This window comes from Antechinus flavipes, chromosome 2 (genome assembly GCF_016432865.1).
Source record: "Antechinus flavipes isolate AdamAnt ecotype Samford, QLD, Australia chromosome 2, AdamAnt_v2, whole genome shotgun sequence".
Taxonomy (NCBI): Eukaryota; Metazoa; Chordata; class Mammalia; order Dasyuromorphia; family Dasyuridae; genus Antechinus; species Antechinus flavipes.
Genome location: NC_067399.1, coordinates 640835846 through 640855466, shown reverse-complemented (window position 1 = coordinate 640855466; position 19621 = coordinate 640835846). Strand labels below are relative to the sequence as shown.

Here is a 19621-nt window from a genome sequence, read left to right as displayed (position 1 = left end):
TCCTAAAAATCAAGTTAGTACAGACAAGGAAACATGACTTATTTTATCCAACATAATAAAATTAGTTGGTGGCCCCCTACTATTTGAACCCTGTCCCTTGATTGTTAACGTTCTTTTAAAATGTCTTTTATAATTTATTTACATGCTAGCAGCCCTGGCTTAAAATTAGTCTGTAGGGGATGCTAAAATGTGTATCCACTTTGCACAGGGAAACATCTTCAATGCCAGAACAAATGCCTACTTGTTCCATGGGATAACTTTTTTAGTGCAACACCAGTGTCAGAGCAAAGTCCTCCTTGGAGGACAATCCTTGGGCAAAACTTACTATCTCCCTCCTCCTTTCCAATCACCCCACCAGGGTGTTTCTAAGGTTTTTGAGGGACTGTGGGAAGTCCCATAGTCTCAACCAATTTAATGCAGCAACTATTTAAGCAACTTTCCTGAAACCTTTCCCAACATCCCAGAGCACCTAGAATTATGTTTCCCACAGTGCCTTTGTCACAAAACACTGCCATTCTCTTGTGAGTTTCTTATGAATACATATCATCTGATTGATCTTGGTACTTACACTCACCTAAACACATTTTAGGTGTTTAGGTGCTCTTCTAAGTTCATGCTTGCCTTGGTACCTATAAGGGCCTTATCTATACTCAGCCACTGATAGCCAACCTAATAAAGGGGATGAGTCAGGATCCAAACTGGACTGAATCCAATATGCTTAATTTAACAGATACTTATGAAAAATCCAGAGTTTAGCATATAGGTGCTTAATAACACTTAAGACAAAAAAAAAAAGCAAAATGAAGACTAGTAGAAAATGGGAAAAGCACAGCTAGAAAAGTTCATTTTTAAAAGATATGAAGGGAGGTCTTAGTGGATTGAAAATTCCCAGAGTCCAAACAGTTTGATATGGCAGCTAAGAAATTAAACATCTTAGGTCACACAGAGGCAAAAGGTCCAAGAGCAGGAGATATTAGCCCCACTTTATTCAGGCCTGATCATACTCTACCTACCATATTATGTTTGGTTTTGAGTGCTACATTTTGGAAGGATGACAAACTGGACAGCATCCATAAATGGGGATGAAAACATCAAAGGTCAGCAGAAATAGCTGAATTTACTCAGAAATGACTGAGAATGTGATGAAAAGGAACAATAACAACTGTTATTTGATGGGCACTCAGGTGTTAGAGGGATGAGACATGTTTTGCTTGAATGAGTCCTGGGGACAGGCCATGAAGCAAGGGAAGTTGCAGTGAAGCAACAATTAGGTTTGAAGTAAAGAAAACTTTCCTAAGAATTAGAATTGTCCCCAAAGTAAAATGGTCTGTCTTGGGAAATATGATGGACTGTTACCTTCTTCATCCTGGAAGCAGCATATTTTAATCCATTAGTCCAATCATTTCATTTGTTAATTTTTTAATGGAGGTGGTCAGATGGTGTCATATGGTTAGAACACTGGTTTTGGAATCAGGAAGTCTTAGACATTACTAGCAGTATGACCCTGGATAAATCACTGGATCCCATTTGCCTCAGTTTTCTCATCTACAAAATGAGCTGGAGAAGGAAATCCATCCAGTATCTCTGGCAAGAAAGCCCTAATTAGTGTCATGACAAGTTGGACACGACTGAACAACATTTTTTTTTTTTTTTAATGTAAACTCAGGTAACAACTTCTTAAATTAAGTTCAAACTGTTTCCCTTTTATTAAGGTCCAAGTAAATATTATACAGACTGGGACTCAATAAAGAAAAACATGTTCAAATATTTTATCATCAGCATCTCCAGGTAAATGTGTGTGTATAATCAAGTAGCATTACCAATCAATCCTTAGGAAGCTCATCTGAAAGAGAAAAAGGAAAGAATGAGTGAATGACATTTATGTCTCTGAGCTCTTGGCTCATCTTTTTTTAATCATTTAATGTCACCTAACAACTGCAACTGTTCTAAGGGGAAAAAATGCTATACAAACACCATAGGATCATTAAGTTTTAAAACTGGAAGAGACATTAGAACATATAGTTCAAGCCTCTCATTTTAGAGATGATTAAATTGAGGTAAAATAATAAATGACTTATCCAAGATCACAGAGCTAAGTGAATAGCAGAGACAGGATTTAAATCCAGGTCCTTTGACTCTCTCTACCCTAGGATTTCCATGGTGCCATTCTGCCTGCCAATTCTAACCTTTGCTAGTTACCTTCATTTACAAAGATGTGACAAGGTTTTAGTTTTCGTTTGCTAAGAAAAGACAGTTGATTTTGGCTTATCCATGCATAACAGATTTCTTTTGAAGGGAAGAACATGAAACAGAAAGAAACCAAGTCATGAGCTTATGGCCCCATGGGACAGTGAAAAGAATTCTTGGTTTTCAGTCAGCTGGACTGGATGTGAAAACTAGTTTGACACTTTCTAGAGAACTTGTCTGCCGATTTCTTTATCTGAGAAATGAACATATTAGATGCCTCTAAGGACTCTTTTAGGGCTACAGTTAAATCCATTTGACAAATAATACAGAACATCTCTGCATAGTGAAAATCTCCCAAAAGAAAATACTTTTAGTAACTTGAGCTGCCAATGGACACATTTGTCAACAATATTGATTAAGTAGCACTATGTCAAAAGCATTTATAAGGCAAAGTTAATCAAGAAGAATTAGGCTTTGCAGATGGTGCATGCTTGATGACTGCCAAATTAAAATGGCATTCTTCAAATGCTCAAATGTTAAGATAATTCAACATTTTGTACATACATACATACATCAGCTAATTGTACTCATTTATACCTGCACCACACATGTTTATAAACTTCAAAGCACCATATAAATTGAATTATTAATAATTAATGACAACCCAACGAGATTTACAAGTCAGACTATTGCTTATTTACCCACTTGAACAGTGCCTACCCACTGTTAATTGGCCCATTTCTATTAAACTTACACAGCACAACCTAATTTCTATCCCTCAGCTCAGTGTAGAGCACTGGCCTAGAATCAAGAAAGTGGAGTTCAAATTTGACCTCAAATATTTAGTAGCTGGTATGACCCTGGCCAAGGTCACTTAACCTTTGTTTGCCTCAATTTTCTTAACTGCAAAATGGGGATAAAAATAGTATCCAGACCTCCCAGGATTGTTGTGAGAATCAAATGAGGTACTTATGAAGTGCTTAGTTAGCACAATGACCAGCACATAGTAGGTAATAGTGCTGGCTCCCTTCCCTCAACTCCTTCTATCTATTACTATTATAAAACAAATATTTTTAAGTCTTGCTATTTTAATCTTGGAAATAAGAGTTAAGTATTGGTGAACACAAATATCTCAATGTCTAATGGTTATAGATCAGAAGATGTGTCATAAAGCATATTCTAATGTATCTTTTTACAGAAGAGCATCAGAGTCTGTAAATTCCCTCAAATAGCCATGTAGGGCAGATTTGCAGATGGCAGTACCCAACTGAGAGCTCTTCAGAGAAACATTAGTGAAATAGCATTTGTGATAACTCTTACTCCATAGCATTTGTGATAACTCTTACTCCATAAACTTGTATAAACACTCTTCAATTGTTTTTAAGCCAGTGAGAAGTTATTAATAACCAATGATTTGGGGAGATTCACATTTCTCCCTTTTCTTTTCATTTTCATTTTAAGATCTCATGCTCTTTCTCCTCAATCCACAACCAACTCAGGTGGGGAAGCCCCTGTGTTCGTCTCAGGTTTGGGTGGGGATAAATTCTTTGAATAAATGCCATGGCTGAAATTAACTTAAATAAATGATGTAATCTCAGTTCAGGACAAGCCTTTATTATAATATTCATTCTCTCATTAACTGGTAGCCAATCAGAGTTGTAGCCAACAGGGGGTACACCCCTTACAAAAGAGTATATATAAGTCTAAGCTGCTGCCATGATTGCCTTTTATCTAAGAGAAATCATCCTTTTGTTAAAATTGTTCTAATTGTAAATTATTAGCATTATTAAGATTCTGGCATTAATAAAATTATTAAATTATTGAGAAATTATGTCTTTCAAACCTTTTAAAATGTCACACCTATGACCACAAAGTTTAAGTGTTGGATGATTGTTGTTGGGTTTCCTGAGGGGGATATAGGAACAGGATTGAGATTATTAAACAGTATCTCAAACCAGTTGTCAAAGCATACTCAATATTCTGTCCTCCAGTGGCCCTCCTACTCAATGCTCATCTCCTCTTGCTTACTGGGGTGTAGAACTGTCTAGGTCATTTTTAGAATACATAATGGTGATAGAAAACCACTATTTTCACTGCTGCTCCTTACCCATAAGAGTTTATGCTTTGTCTAGGCCCAATTCCTCTGGAGTAGAGATTCCCAATTCATCTAAAGTTGGTCTAAGTTCCTGGATAATATATGGGTAGATTTCCTTATGAGGTCCTGCTTTGTCCTAGAAGCAAAAATACCAAAAAAAAAAAAAAAAAAAAAAAAAAACCTATTTAATTTAATAGACATCGAACAGGTAACAAAACCAGCCTGACATTATATATAATATATCTAGAAAAGAGGTTCCTCTACCCCTTAGGATCAATTTGGTCAGCAAGCAGTCAGTTTCAATAAGGAAAACAAACAACTACTGCAGAATTTAAATCAAAGTAAACCTTATTATAGTCTAAGAATAATTTTACCAATTGGAATATGCTAATTAGATGCCAGGAAGGAAGGTAGTGATGACAGAAAACTGCGAAGGCAGTCAAATGTGCCCAGCAGGCAACATTTATAATTGAATCAACAGAGGGAAAAATATTTTAATTTCCCTCTAATTCGAGTCCATAATTCAATTAGCTCTAGTGTTGAATGGACTGATAGCCAACAGAACCCATAATTATCCCTTTCATTTAAGATAAAGCAATTTAATTTTCTTTCCTTGTGTAGACTGTGATTTTTTTTTCCCCTCCTGGTTATAATAGCTCAATGGAGACTTTTCTGGGAAAATTTGTGTTTTGAGGTCACTCGTTTCTCGGATGAGAGTTTTGGTCAAGTTCTACTTTGCAATGAAACCCATTTTCCGCATACAGCTTTCTCAAGTTAAATAAACTCAGAAAATTTTAACCTACTATTCTTTGGTCATTAGAAAATTCCAAGTTATCTTTATAAAGCTTTAAATACAATATAAATCAATAGAATTCTCAGTCCATTGCTATTTCACTGACCTTTACAGCCTCTAGAATGCGAACTGCACTAGCAAAATCATCTAACCGTCTGCATGCCCTCAAAGCAGCATCAATGATTTTGGGTTCTGGAACCAGGTCATAACCAACCAATGTATTCATTCCTATTAGATTAAAAGAAAGCAGAGAAGCAATGTAACATCAGACATGTTTGTGTGATATCCACACTTTCAAAGAATCATGGAACTAAAAAAAACCTCAGAAATTACAGAGTTCATCCTTCTTACACAAATAAAACTTGAGGCTCTGAATTGACTTACCCAAAGTCAAAGAGTTAGGACAAAGATTCATTTCTCAATTAAGGTTTTAGTATTGGTTTGAATTACTATATTAAGGAATGTCATAAACTAGTTCAGCTAATTTATGGGATCATATGATTTATAGCTGGAACGTAAGGATATAAATGTAAAGCTTGGTCCAACAATCCAAATACTGTTTCACAGACAAAAATCTAAAAAACATAATGCTATATATTAATTTCACTTCTATATAATATGGCAGACAAAGACAACTTTTTAAGTCTTTTAATGGAAAAACCAAACTCACTATTCTTTTGCCACTCAAAAAAAATTCCCTTCTGTATGAAGAAGGATGATGTCATTACCCTTTTTTTTTTTTAAATATTAAGGGCTTAAAAAAAAACCTAAAACATAGTCTCTATAATAACACAGAATACTAGAATCCATCTGAGATGTCTTACTCTGAAGGAAATCATATGCACAGATGACACATGAAACAATAAACTATTACTCTACTTAACTAATGTTAAAATTAGAAAGAATCAAGGTACTGACCAATTTACTTTGATATTTATATTACGGGGCAAACAATTACAAAAAAAAAAAAATCTTCTAATAGACAAAAATTAAGAAAACTGCTCCAGGAGCTTTTGAGTTTTTTTCAAAAGTACAAACCTATCCAAAGAAGAGGTATGGGATATTTTATAATAGCAGTAGCAAATTCAAACAGAAATGGGAGGCACTAAACCATTCATGGATACCAACAGATGCACATTGACTTAGAAAACCAAATGTTAACATTATGTTGTATTATTTTAAAATTTACTTTGTTAAATATTTCCCAATTGCTTTTTAATCTGGTTCTGGCTGTACTTGGGAGTAGAGTGAGCTGCATGTTCAAAATATCTGTTTTATGGGATAAAGTTTAAGAGTTATGCATAACTACTAATCATTTCCTTCTAGCTGTGCTGATGTCACAAGGACTAAATGGATTCTAGACGAGCAAATATGAGACAGCTTAATTTCTCTCAGCAAAATCAATTTATAGACATATCACATTTTATACCTTTTCGTAATTCCCAGGCATCAAGATCTGGTTTGTTGAAGTATGTCACCCAGCGAGCATCAAACTCTTCATCTGTCTCATGAGACCCATGGGAATAGCAGCGAACTGAATGGATAGCTACACAGAGAAAGAATATACATGCATTTTAATGATAAAACATTTAATGAAAACATCTATGTCATCTGAAAAAAGAAAATAAATCTCTAACCATATTTTCAGTATTTGAATATAATACTGGCTAAAAATCTCAGGAATTATCTAAGTTTCTAAATAATGGATTTAAGTAATAAACACATCAATTAGGAAACACGAATACAGCATTTTTTCCTTATCCTTTAAAAATATTTGGTCTCGATAATGCCTAAACACAAAGAATAAAAATATTTTCCCCCTTTCAACTATTTCAACACCTGAAGGCACATGAAGACAACAAACTAAACAGACATGAAAAGGAGGTATGATTTAATGGAAAGAATGCTAAGCTGAAGCCCAGGAAATCCATAAAAAATTGCATTTCTTATTTTTAAGAAGCCCAAATTCAATAGTAAATGTCAGTTCCCTTGACTTGTGAAATGGAGCTGGATATATTATAGTTATTTAAAACATTTTAAAACAATGAATAGTCATAAAATTATTGGATTCTCAAACTATTTCATAAAATAGGCATTAATCAGTCACAAAGAGCCAAACTAAAAAAACCAGTAATAAGCCTAGAGAAAAGATAATGAAACACCCCTTTCTCCTACACCAGTGTATTCTAAATGTTTTTGATTAGCAGTTTTTTCCTTAGTTACACAGAATGATTTCATCTTTAAGAGGGTTTAGAGGATATTCCCCAAAAATGACTTGTATAAAAACAAAAGGCTATCAAAAAAAATTTAAATAAGTATAATCTAACTCTTAAGAAATGGTGAAGAAAAGAAAGTACATCAGAAAAGACAAGTAATGGAAACTGGCTGTATAAGATTCTAGATAATAGAACAACACTTTTAGATCAGCAATTCAGCTACTGAACAATCTCTCTACTTGATAATTGACAATTTCATTCAGTGTTAATCACAACGAATTTCAATTGACCTAATCATGGAAATTTCTTTTTGTTGCTTCTTCCAAGAGGAAAAAAACCATTTTAATTCTTGAGCTGAGTTATATTAATGGTTGAGAATGAGCTTTTAATATTAAAAATTCAAAAAGAATGTGTCACCAGGGCTGCTGCAACAATACAAAACTTTAAATCCAAACTTTAAGAACTATAATTTTATATTATAGCTATTGACTATTTGGATTATCTTAACTAGTTTTTAAAATATCACCCCCATTCTTCAAATTAGGAAACTGAAGATCAAAGAGAATATGTGATTTGCCTATGGTCTAACAGCTGGGACTGACATAGCTGAGTTTTAATTAAATTCAGTTATCTTTCTATTATACCAATGCAAAGAATTCAGTTCCTTATAAACTAAGCACTCACAATGAACTTGAAATTTTGAGCGACACTATGACCGAGAAAATAAATCACAGTAATTCTGAACCTCAATTTCACTATCTGTTTTGAGGGGGTAAGAGCAATCAACAACAAAGTGCCTACTATGTACCAAGCAATGTGCTAAGGTTCGGGAATACAAAGAGGCAAAAAACCCTCAAGGAAAACTGGAGAGACAATAGGAAAAATTTCAGTAACAAATTTATTAATTTTATCAATCAGAATTAAGAGATAAGGGAAGGCTTCCTGTAGAAGAGGCTATTTTAGTTAGGATTTAAAGGAAGTCAGGCTGGTCAGGAGTCAGAGCAGAAGAGGAAGAGTATTTTAGGCACAGTGAGAAAAAATGCCTCAAAGAGAGATAGGAATGTCTTGTTTGTACAATAGCCAGGAGGCTAGTTTCACCAAACTAAAGAATATGTGAAGGGGAATAAGGTGTAAAAAAACTGGAAAAGTAGAAAGGGGTTAGTTTATGAAGGGTTCTGGATTTCAAAACAGTATGTTTTGTATTTGCTCTTGGAGGCAACAAGGAGCCACTACAGTTTATTGAGTGGAGGGGTTATGCTTATTTGAGAGATGTTACAAAGGTGAAATCAACGGGCCCTGGGATGGCTGAGATAGTAGAGAATCCAGAATGCCAGCCTAGAGGACTGGGAAAATGGTGTTGCTTTTTAGTAATAGGGAAGACAGAATTGGAAGTAAAGTGTAGCAAGTAAGATAAAGTATTCTGTTTGGGATCAAGGTTGGAGAGCAAGTAGATTTGAGAATCATCAGCATAGAGATGGCCATTAAGTCCTGGGCAGTGGATAAGCTCACTGAAAGAAGTACTAAGAATAGAGAAAAGGGCCAGGACAAAGATTAGAGGTCCAGCAAAGTATCCAGCAAAGGAGACAAAGAAGATGCAGCCAGATAGATACACAATTCATGATTTCAAATATTCTCAAGACAAGAGTTATTTATAACTCATCTACTATAAAAGCTGATTTCAATATTCAAAGGAAAGATGATGTCAACTATATCTTCTTAGGCAGATTGCACTCCACTCCATTTTCCTCCTTCTTTATTGCCCTTTAGCTCCGAGAATCATATGGGGAAATGGATTTTTCTATTAGAAAACAATTTGGAATCACCGAGAGTGCTGCCTCATTTCCCAAATGTGACTGCAGCCTTCTTTCTTCTTACTCAATCCTAGGTCCAGTTCATCACCCATTTATAGACTATGTCTAAGATCTATGTACTGATGGACTAAATCAATGGACTATCCATTAAAGTGCATGTTACAAATCTTAACAATAAGCATTTTTTAATCCATTAAAAAATGTGGGTTATTAGGCCAATCTTTGACTATCTGTAGCACTCACTGTGAAGCCTGTATAATATTTGGGGTCTTAATGCAATCAACATATCATCTAAAACCATCTGTAAACAGAAACACCAGAAAGACTTTACCTCTTCTACCTGCAATTTGTGCAGAATATCCTTGACACATGGTGAACATTTTTACAAACTTTCAGCCTAGTTTAAAACTTGTCCTGAGACTGATAAACAAGCTCAACAACAACAAAAAAGTTATCTCTATGGTTTCATCCATATATATATATAGATGACTGCTTTGAAAGCAGGACTGGGTTCTTGGGCTTACTGAAAGTAGGCAGCTGGTGCTGGCAAGGAAAATTGGCCCCTTCTCCACAATGGTCTTTTCCCCAACTCATGGTTGTAGAGCATAAATTAGAAAGAGGTACGATTATTGCCAAAAGCCTTAGATTCAAAGCCACTCCCATCAGCCTATAGGAAAATGGTGGCAGTGGTCTGCCTTGCTTTGCACATTCTACCTCTTGTCTCTTCTTCAAGGTACCTCACTGCTAGAGCTATGCTGGAAATATACTGTCTTTCAAGGATGAATTTGCTACAGCCAGACACACTTTCTTAAAGCGGGGGAAAAAAGGTACAATAGGAGTGTCTTTAGCTATTCTTAATCTGTAAATATAAAGATGTATTCTACAACAGAAAATAGTATAAAAACCAGATTATTGCCTTTTTGTATTTTTATCAGTCTCCTGGATCTACTTTTATAGTTGGTAATGTTATTTTGTTTTTTTCCTAATCATTTGGCATTGTCCTTACTTTGAAATAGTGTATAAATGGGTTCCAAACCCATTTTTCAAAGCTGCAATTACAAAGGTGTTTGAATGAACAATTGTTCATTCAATTGGAGAATGTTCACAGTCCAGGTAAGATAGATTACCATGTGTTACATTTTCTTTGTAGTTCTATCTTACTAAAAGCATTAAAACCCCCAAAACTTCAGTGTTTTGACTGAAAGTTACAGCAAATCAATTTGCTTAAGATAAATCCTGACACAACATGCTTTTCCTCACAAAATAGTTATCTACATTATAACCTATAAAAATATTGCCTTAAATAATCCCAATTTGTTTTACAAATTATACTTCCAAAAAAATCTTTCTAACTAAAACAATGAACCAAACATAAATATTTTATCATTCTTTGTGAAATTTTTCTTTTACTAACCTAAATTTACCAAGTGAAAATCTAGGGAGCATAATGTATTAAAAAAGCACTCAACACAAATAGACTCGGATTTAAGTCCCAAGTCTCTCATGTATTAATTCTATGATATTAGGCAAATACCATCTTATTGGGTCTCAGGTTCCTCATCTATAAATAGATATATTAGTATCACTAGCCACACCACATAGGGTTGGGGTGAAGCCCACAAAGAGTGTGTGTGTAAATATGCATATACATATGCATATTCAAAATACATGCGATATTACACATTATCTCACTTTGTAAATTGGAAAGGACTATAGGTAAGGGGATCATGACCTTTTATGAACTTTTTTTTTCCCCAGTAAGTTTACCAATGCAGATTAGCAAATTTATATACTTGTCTAATTTCATTTCACTATGTTACAGAGCTGAGACTTGAACCCAGAGGTCCAGAAGCAAAAGTTATCTGCAGGTCGTCACAGTTGATTAAGTTGCAAAACTGAAATTCAAAATCAGATCTTTTGATTCCATATCCAAGCTCTTTTCATGACGACACGTACAATTTTTCACTGGTCTAGGGAACTTCCTGAGAGAAAATTTTCTACCTTTTTCAAAATGAATCCACCACCCCAGGACCTAGATGTGAGAGGAGTTGTTCTGCTAAACGAACTAAAAGTGGCTTAGGGAAAAGGGAAATTGAAAAGCAAAGAGTTACAAAAACTATGTCAATACATACAATAGGTCAGCTTGAGAACTCCCAACACTTTTTCTAAGGTAATGGAAGCAATACAAGTAGATACCTGTGCTTTTCTCCCAGGGAGTTTCATCTTTACAATGTAACTTTCCATATTCTTCTATTGTTTATTACAATGACTGGGATGAACTGACAACATGTAAAAGACTTCTTTATAATCATGATTTTTAAAGTGTTTAAAGACCATCCCTGGATACTACCACACAGCTACTCACATCAGCTTTTTAAAGGAAGTTCCATTATATTCATTTTAATATGTACCTGGAATATATCTCAGACTGTCTAAAAGTCAAATACAATGATATATAGGAAAAGATACCAAAGCTATTCAAATATAATGTAACACACAGATCTAATTGTTATGAGATAGAATTTAGTGCTTATACCATATGGTATCTATCCTGTACTAAAACAATCAATAAATTTGTGTGTTTGAAAAAAAGTTATTCTTCAGGTATCAATTAAATTAACTGACCTTCAAGGCCCCTTTTGGTACTGAAACTGATCTGTTGTTAGTTGAACAAGGCAATTTATAGTTATTTCCTATTTGTAGACTGAAGAGAGAAACTGCCTGTAGAAATGAACATATATTTAAAAATCTACATCTTAAATTAATGAAAATTTTTGTTATGAACAAAATGGATCTTTCATTACCTTTTTCCTTTAAAAATCATATGTATATTCCCAATACTGGAGCCAAACGAGATAAAATACTGTTACATGAACCCAGTTATAGTATATACTCCCACATAGAAAAACATTTGTATATTTCAGTAGTTTTGTTCAATAAAAAATTGTTCCCCACAAATTTAGTAAAGGTTTTATAAAATGCAAAATTTCTGAGTTGGAAGTTACTCAAATTCTTAAAATTTCCTTTATAATACTCTGACTGGTGGCTTGTAATTATTTTAGTTGTCCTTCCTAGTACTCCTATAGTTACTAAAATTAGAGAAATCATTAAGAAAACCTGGGTTCAGCTCTGGGTGTAAAGTGACCTGCCTATAAGGTCACTTTTATGGCAGATCCTCAGCTTGATCCAAATCCAAGGCTCTTACCATGTCACTCATATTAAGGCAAAAGCTAACATAGCACAGAACTTTAATATACTGTCAGAAGGTCCTATTCTTCAAGGATTTTCAATGCAATAATGTCATCATGTCTCCACACCCACTTCCTTTCTCTTACTGTGCTCTTCTACCTAGAAAAATAAATGTACACAACTATTTATTTCCTTCAATGCTAACTATGAAAAATTACTCGTTTCATATAATGCTTTAAAGTCTATAACCCCTTTCCTCTTAGTAGTGTCCCAAAACCTATGGGATAGGCAGTGGAAGCATTGTTATTTCCATGTTATAGGTTTAGAAATAAAGTGACCTGCTCCAGGTCAGTCAATTAAATAGTGAAGCCAGGACAGAAATTCTGGGATTCCCTTTGTTCCTCCCCCTTTCCATTTTAATAGTGAATTTCTTTTAGGATACCTTCATCTTACAAATAGAATGAAGTTTACAATTAACAGATTTTTATAACTAGCCTGCTTAGAACATAGCCCCCCTCCCCTCATCTCAGCAAAAACTTAACACCTTTGACTGGAAGAATTTTAACATATTAACAGAAGTTGTTACTTTATATTTCCCCTAACACCCCCAATACCAACCTCTTCTCATCCCCAACAAAAAGTAGAACAATGAGGTCCCCTAATTAAATTCTTTTCTGAGTTCTAATATGGATGTACGAGTTTTATATTATCATTCCAGTTTTAGATTCTATGATCAAGTTATCATTTCCTACATCTTCAAAGTAATTTAAGTAAGCAACTTTGAGACCTCACTATGTTTCAGCATTCTTGCCATCAAACTTTTCAGAGTTTTCAAGCCATATTTTTGCCTGGGATTTTATTTTATTTTATTTTTTTAGAAACCTGTATTTAGCTTTTTAGGTACATAGTATAAAGTTTTTCGTGAAAATTATCAGCAGTACCTGTCTAAAATGAAGATCAGTAAAACCCTGATTAAGTAAATTATAAATCAATTCTTATTACAATCATTGTTTATAAAGGCTTTAAAACCCTATAAACACGAATCTTAAGAGCTTATTCATTTGACTAGATGTGCTGAAAGGACAGAAAAGGATCTTAAAATCTAGCTGGTTAAAGTCTCTTGCCAGATTTAGAAATTATTTTAACATCCTTAATTTTCAGTGCCCCTCCGCCCAGCTTAAGATATAGAACTGTTTAAATTGAACATTTCTATTTTAAAGGTAAATTTCCAATAGGAAAATCCTTTTTTAGTTCATGTAAAATGTAAATGTTTTCAAAGGGGGGAAGGGGATGGTCAGGAGGAGAATTTCCCCATAACTAGGAATACAATATGCATTTAGTAAATGACTCTGGCCTGAGGAATTGATAGGAAGGCCCCAAACTGAAATGGATTAGTGGAATGATGAAATGGTATAGACACACAATTAATTTTTATAATAAAAATTAGTATAACTATAAGGCTTTTCAAATCCTCTTTTCTGACACTAGTCTAAGATAATCCTTTCCAACCGGTATTATAAAACTTTCCTCAAAATTTAAATTTATTCTAATAAGAGTGCTCTCTAAATATATCAACATGGAGTTTGCATAGAGGATCACAAAGCTGGACAAATAAGATACAGAAAAACTCTAAAATGATTGGAAAATCACTGAGCGTATTATACCAATTTACACACAACAGGAAACACAGGAGAATTTAAAATTTCCAGAGACTGACTATACAAACCTTAGTTCTTTAAAAAGGGGTCTCCCCCCAAAAAAAGTTGTTACAGATGGAAGCATTTAAACTCAAAACCTTAAGTGCCTAATTTCATAATGTAACATTACCAAAGGAATTCCAGGATTAAAGTGCCACTGCCACAAAACCTTCCCAGGATAATACAAGAGTAACATTATTGAAGATAATAAAATAGGAATTAGCAAAGCAATTATGCCTTAGTTGGGTTTCTCAACATAAACTGAAATCGTCCCAGGCACTGCAGAGCACAGCACTCTCAACTGCAAATTTTTTAGGATCACCGTAAGTAGTCTTTTCTTGGTCCCTCAAGACTCTTCGGGCCTGGTGCACTTTCTCTCCCACTGGTCAGGTACCAACTGCTTTCTTACCTTGGTCTCACAGTTGCTTTCTTTTAGCTGCAGCTCAAGCATCATCTGTAAACCTCCTTTCCTGATTCCAAGGCTAGTGCCCTTCCCAGAGAGAACTGACACTTAACCACTTTGTTCGGATGAGAGTTCAAACCGGACCTCTGATCATTGTTAGCTGGGTGAACGCGGGCAAATCACTTCACTGGTTTGCCCTCAACTCCTGAAGAAGGGACAGGCAACCCCCTGCAGTGTCTTTGCCTAGAAACTGTCTCTGCCATCCTCCCCCAACCCGGACACTTAGCATGGTCCCTGGGTTCAGGAAGCCAATGGTGACTCGACAAAACTCATTATGTGTGCGCTTTCTCTTTCCACATATATGTATACACACACATACACATATATGCCCTATGTGCCTGTTTCCCCATTAGAACGACAGTTCTTTGCAAGAAAGTGGTTGTATCGCACCCATATTCGCAACCCTTCTCACAGAAACTCTGACATATCGGATATTAATTAATCAACGCTGAGTGATTAACCAGCTCATTAGCACGGATGCCCGGGCGGACATAGCAGCTTCCTTGCCAGAGGTCACCAACACAGTCCTAGAGGAGTCCGCTCATCCACGCTGCTTCCTCCCTTAATTTTTCGTGAGCAAATGAACCGTGACCATTCGGGTCTTTAAGACGTTGGGGCATCTGCAAAGCTGGCTCTCGGGGTCTCCGGCCACTTAACCCACGCCTCCGCCGTTTCCTGAATTGCGGTGCTCGTGCTAACATTTGCAATCACCAGGTTCCGGGGGTCGTTTCGGACAGGCGCCTGGGCTGTCCACATCCCCTCCCGCAGCCCGGTAAACCCTCCCCCAAAATGCTTTAAAAACACGAGAACCACAATGGAAAGCAGCACTACATCTCATGGCTAGAAGTTAGAGAGAATAGCGACATCTTGCCTGAGTTCTCCACCCCCTGTTCAGTGAGGATAAGCTCCGACGCCTCAGAACTAGCCCGGGTATCCCCAAGGCGGGGAAGCCGCAGGGTTCCGGCCCTAGGTTACCGGGGTCAAGCCAAGGTGCCCCCGAGGACTCGCGATCCCTGGGCCCTCCCGCCCCGCCCTGCCCTGCCGGCGCCGAGACGTTCAATGTCACCTTCGGCGCCCAGGAGCGCCACCGGGCCGGGCCCGGCAGCCAGACCGTCCGGGCCCGCGCCCCTCGCGGGGAGCCCCTGCCCCAGGAAGGGCAGGCGGCGAGCGCGGGCCGAGGGCCCGGAGCCGTTCTTGGATGGGCCTGACCGCCGCTAGGCCGCGGCTCGGGTCACCGCAAGGACGCGGGGCCGCGCGGGCCGGCTCCTTACCGGCAGCGGCGGGAGAAGAGGACGACAGGGAAGAAGGGGCTGCAGCTCCCGGCTTCGGCAGCAGGACCCGCACAGAAGCGGAACAGCGGCGGAGAACGGCGGCCAGCATGGTGACAGCGGACGAAGGCGACGGACCGACCGAGCCACTGACTGCCGACTGCTCAGGACCTAGGCTGAGGAGCGCGAGAGGGCGCGCGGCGCATGCGCGCGGGGGAGGCTGGCACCGAGCGCGCCCAAGGGGAACCGACGGGGCGGGCGGGCGGGCGTGGGCGCGAGCCAGCCCCTGCGACGCGCGTGCGCGCGCGCTCTAGAGGCAGGTGTCTGCGGACGCCACGAGGCCGCTAGGAAGGGGGGTAGAGGGAGGAGGCGGGGCTACGGCGGCGCCTGGAGGACAAACCACATTCTGTTTGGTCCGACCTCGTGACTGGCCGCGGCCATCTTGCAACGAGGGCGGCCAGAGGGCGAGCGGGAGGAGGGGACGGAAAGAGGAGACGGAAGGCGTTTCCCCCAAAGGGACAAAAAGGCCGCGAGGCCACCAGGAGGCGCCCTCGCTCCAACCTCGGGAGCTAATGCCTGTATCCAGGCTACCGGGAGCTGTCTCCAGGTTCTCTCTAGCATGGCATACTCTATGGTAGTTTCTTTACTCGCTCAATCTGTGCTAAGAACTCTCTCTACTTCTCCCTCCCCCCAGCCGAATGAATTGAGCATGAGGCCACGCCCCCTGACTTAGTTCCGTCCAGGCAGCGCCCCCACGTGGTTGATTCCTGTTACACTCTCGGATGCCAATTAGTCTATGAGTCTATGGAGTCTCCACTAAAGTCTACCTGGGGATGCCGGTGGTGTCTCCCTTTAGAGGCGATTGTGTGACCTTGATCAGATCCCCTCCCTTCTCTGGTCCTCCGTTTTCTCATCTGCAAAAAGAAAGACAAGAAAGCTAGTTAATTTAATTCAGCAGTAAAAGCCTGCTGTGTGCAAAGCCAGCCCAAATGTTCTTGGGGACTATTCGTGTCCGATCTGTGACAGAGCATCTCAAGCTGCTGTTGAGCTGGCCGGCCACGGACACTTGGCAATTGGACTCCAAGGTAGTGAAGTCATTTTGATGAGGTTCAGCGCAGGGCAGGGAGTTGTGGGAACCCCCTCCTGTCAGTGCAGGTCCTTGGTAAATGAATTTACAAACCCGGAAAGTTAAACCGGCAAAAGAAGTTTATTATTGGAACCGAGAATTCAGCTTTTGCAGGCTGACTTTCTTAGTGGCAGGGGAGCAGAGACATTTCGACAGAGAGGGAATAGAGCCATGTTAGGGAAATAGGTGAGAGAGATGAAGAGGGAGTAATGCAGAAAAGAGAATGTTTTCTTCAGTCAGCGGAGTCGCAGCTATGCCGAGGAGAGAAAAGTTCCTGCAAATGTTTAGGTCCTCTTTTTATAATTCAGAGTTTGGCTGGAGGCTGGGGGGCGGTTTGAGTTGGAATCAAACAGATTGTCAGAATTGAATGAGAGAGACAGAGAGAGAGAGAGAGAGAGAGACAGAGACAGAGTGAGAGACAGAGACAGAGAGAGACAGAGAGAGTGAGACAGAGAGAGAGAGAGAGAGAGAGAGAGAGAGAGAGAGAGAGAGTGAGAGACAGACAGAGAGACAGAGAGTGAGAGAGACAGAGACAGAGACAGAGAGAGACAGAGAGAGTGAGAGACAGAGACAGAGTGAGAGACAGAGACAGAGTGAGAGAGACAGAGAGACAGACAGGGAGAGAATGAGAGACAGAGAGAGAAAGTGAGAGAGACAGAGACAGAGAGACAGAGAGACAGAGAGAGTGAGAGACAGACAGAGAGACAGAGAGTGAGAGAGACAGAGACAGAGACAGAGTGAGAGGACAGAGAGAGTGAGAGAGACAGGGTCAGAGAGACAGAGAGAGACAGAGACAGGGAGAGAGAGAGTGAGAGACAGAGAGAGAGAGAGACAGTCAGAGAGAGACAGACAGAGTGTGAGAGACAGAGAGTGTGAGAAAGAGACAGACAGAGAGAGAGATCCTTTTTAAGAGCAAAGGACAATAATTTAAACCCAACCATGCTAAGGACTGGCCATACAAAATCAACCCAGAGAGGGTCCTTACAAAAAGCAAACTTCCCAATTGAAGGAGGAAACTGATCCGTAGATCAAAGTACAGGAAGTGAAATTTAGGATACCCAGGAGTGTTGTTACATCATATTCCTTAACCCATCTGCAACCATCTCTTTCTGCCAGTGTCCACAAAGCTAGCAATGACAAAGTCCCTTATCTCTTTTTTTCTGCAATAAATCACACTCTCCTGCCTTCCTCTGTCTAGACTCTCTTCTTTCTGAGCCCTAAATGTACATGTGGGTGTCTTTAGAGTCTATTCTGAACCCTTCTCTAGGCTTCTCTCCTTATTTTGTCAATTCTTTTGTCAATTTTTCTATGCCCATGGTCTCAGCTGACGTGAAGTTGTTATAGGGCACTGGATGAGAATTCAGAAAATCTAGGTTCAAATATTGACATTGCCAGGTATGTGTTACCTCTTTAGTCCTTAGTTTTCCAGAGATAGCCATTGTACCTACTTCATAGAATTATTGTAAGACTTAAATGAGATATTGTATGCTGTAAAATTACCCATGCATATAACTTGTAAATAAAAAGCTATAATAATTTTTAAAAAAAACTTATACTTTAACATATTTAACATGTATTGGTCTACTTGCTATCTGGGGGAAGGGTTGGGGGAAAGGAAGGAAACAGTTGGAACAAAAGGATTTGCAACTGTCAATGCTGAAAAATTACCTATGCATATATTTGTAAATAAAAAGCTATGTATATAAAAAAAGAGAGATTATAGGTAAAGTGCTTTGTAGCCCTTAGAGAACTGCTATAAATGTTGGCCATTATTATCTATGCAACTGAGTAGCAAATCTAAACTCCCAGACAAATGTCTCCCAAGCTCCTGTAGTGGGTTTTTTTTTTTTTTTTTAAGTTTTCTGATGCTTTTGCTATCAGTTACAAACCCAATATGCCAGTCAATTATGTTTCTCAACCTCAAATAACATTTATTAAACACCTACTATGTGTAAGATTTGCTGTATTAGAGAGTGGGATTTCAAAGATCCTTTGCCTTCAAAGAACTTGCAATCTAGTAAGGAACCATGATAATACAAATAATTAGAATACAATTGGTTATATTCTAATGAGTCTAATGGTTAGTAAGTTAATAGAAAAGGTCCAACGAGAGAGGCATGAGAGATTCAAATGGAGAAAAAGCAATTATACTGGGGTGACTCAAGGAAAGCTTCATGAAGAAAAAGGTGCCCAAAGCACCTTTTGTTATTATTGTTGTTCAGATATGTGATTACATTGGTGTGGGAAAGTCCCCAGCTTGAACTTCCTTTCCTTGATGCAGATCAACAATCTCTTTGTAATTTATAATCTTAGAGAGTTGGCAGGGATGAAATGATTTGCTTTGGTCAAATAGCCTGCATGTATCAGAGGCTGGATCTGAATCCCAAGTCTTTTTGATTTTAAATATATACTACAAGTAGCATCTACTGCACCAGGCTGCAGATCCCTTTATTCTGGTAGCAGCAGATTAGTTAGTTGGTTGTTGTCCTTTATTTCATGTTAGAGTCAAGTTAGTATTTCTGACTGTGGCTGATTAAACCGATATAAGTTTGCAATGCTCTGCCACAAATCGGACACAAATAGTCCAAATGAACATTTGGGTTGGATTGTCTAACTTTGGCATCTTGAATGTTTTGTCTTTATTTTTAAATTCATAAGATGTTTTAAGTTAGTGCTGTCTTTATAAGTGTCTTCTTGCATTATCATTTTGGAAAATATATATGAGTGCTGCTAATATTCAAGAATGATAAAAAGAATGTGAGACATTTATAAGATT

General features: G+C 38.2%; 1 protein-coding gene across 1 annotated transcript; it reads right to left on the bottom strand.

Annotated features, from left to right (window-relative positions):
• Positions 1 to 1682: 1682 nt before the first annotated feature.
• On the bottom strand, positions 1683 to 15942 carry LOC127551972 (cytochrome c oxidase subunit 5A, mitochondrial). Its single transcript, XM_051982230.1, has 5 exons — positions 15723 to 15942; positions 6505 to 6621; positions 5182 to 5303; positions 4295 to 4418; positions 1683 to 1843 (listed from the first exon to the last, which is right to left on the bottom strand). Exons 1-4 carry the CDS (start codon positions 15829 to 15831, stop codon positions 4305 to 4307), a joined length of 462 nt encoding a protein of 153 aa, XP_051838190.1. The 5' UTR covers positions 15832 to 15942; the 3' UTR covers positions 1683 to 1843; positions 4295 to 4304.
• Positions 15943 to 19621: the final 3679 nt, after the last annotated feature.

Coding starts and splice junctions, on each gene's coding strand:
- LOC127551972 (XM_051982230.1), bottom strand. CDS start 15,831: ATGCTGGCCGCCGTTCTCCGCCGCTGTTCCGCTTCTGTGCGGGTCCTG. Junction 6,622..15,722: donor CTCTTCTCCCGCCGCTGCCG/GTAAGGAGCCGG, acceptor TTCTCTGTGTAG/CTATCCATTCAGTTCGCTGC. Junction 4,419..5,181: donor GCATTCTAGAGGCTGTAAAG/GTCAGTGAAATA, acceptor TTTTGCTTCTAG/GACAAAGCAGGACCTCATAA.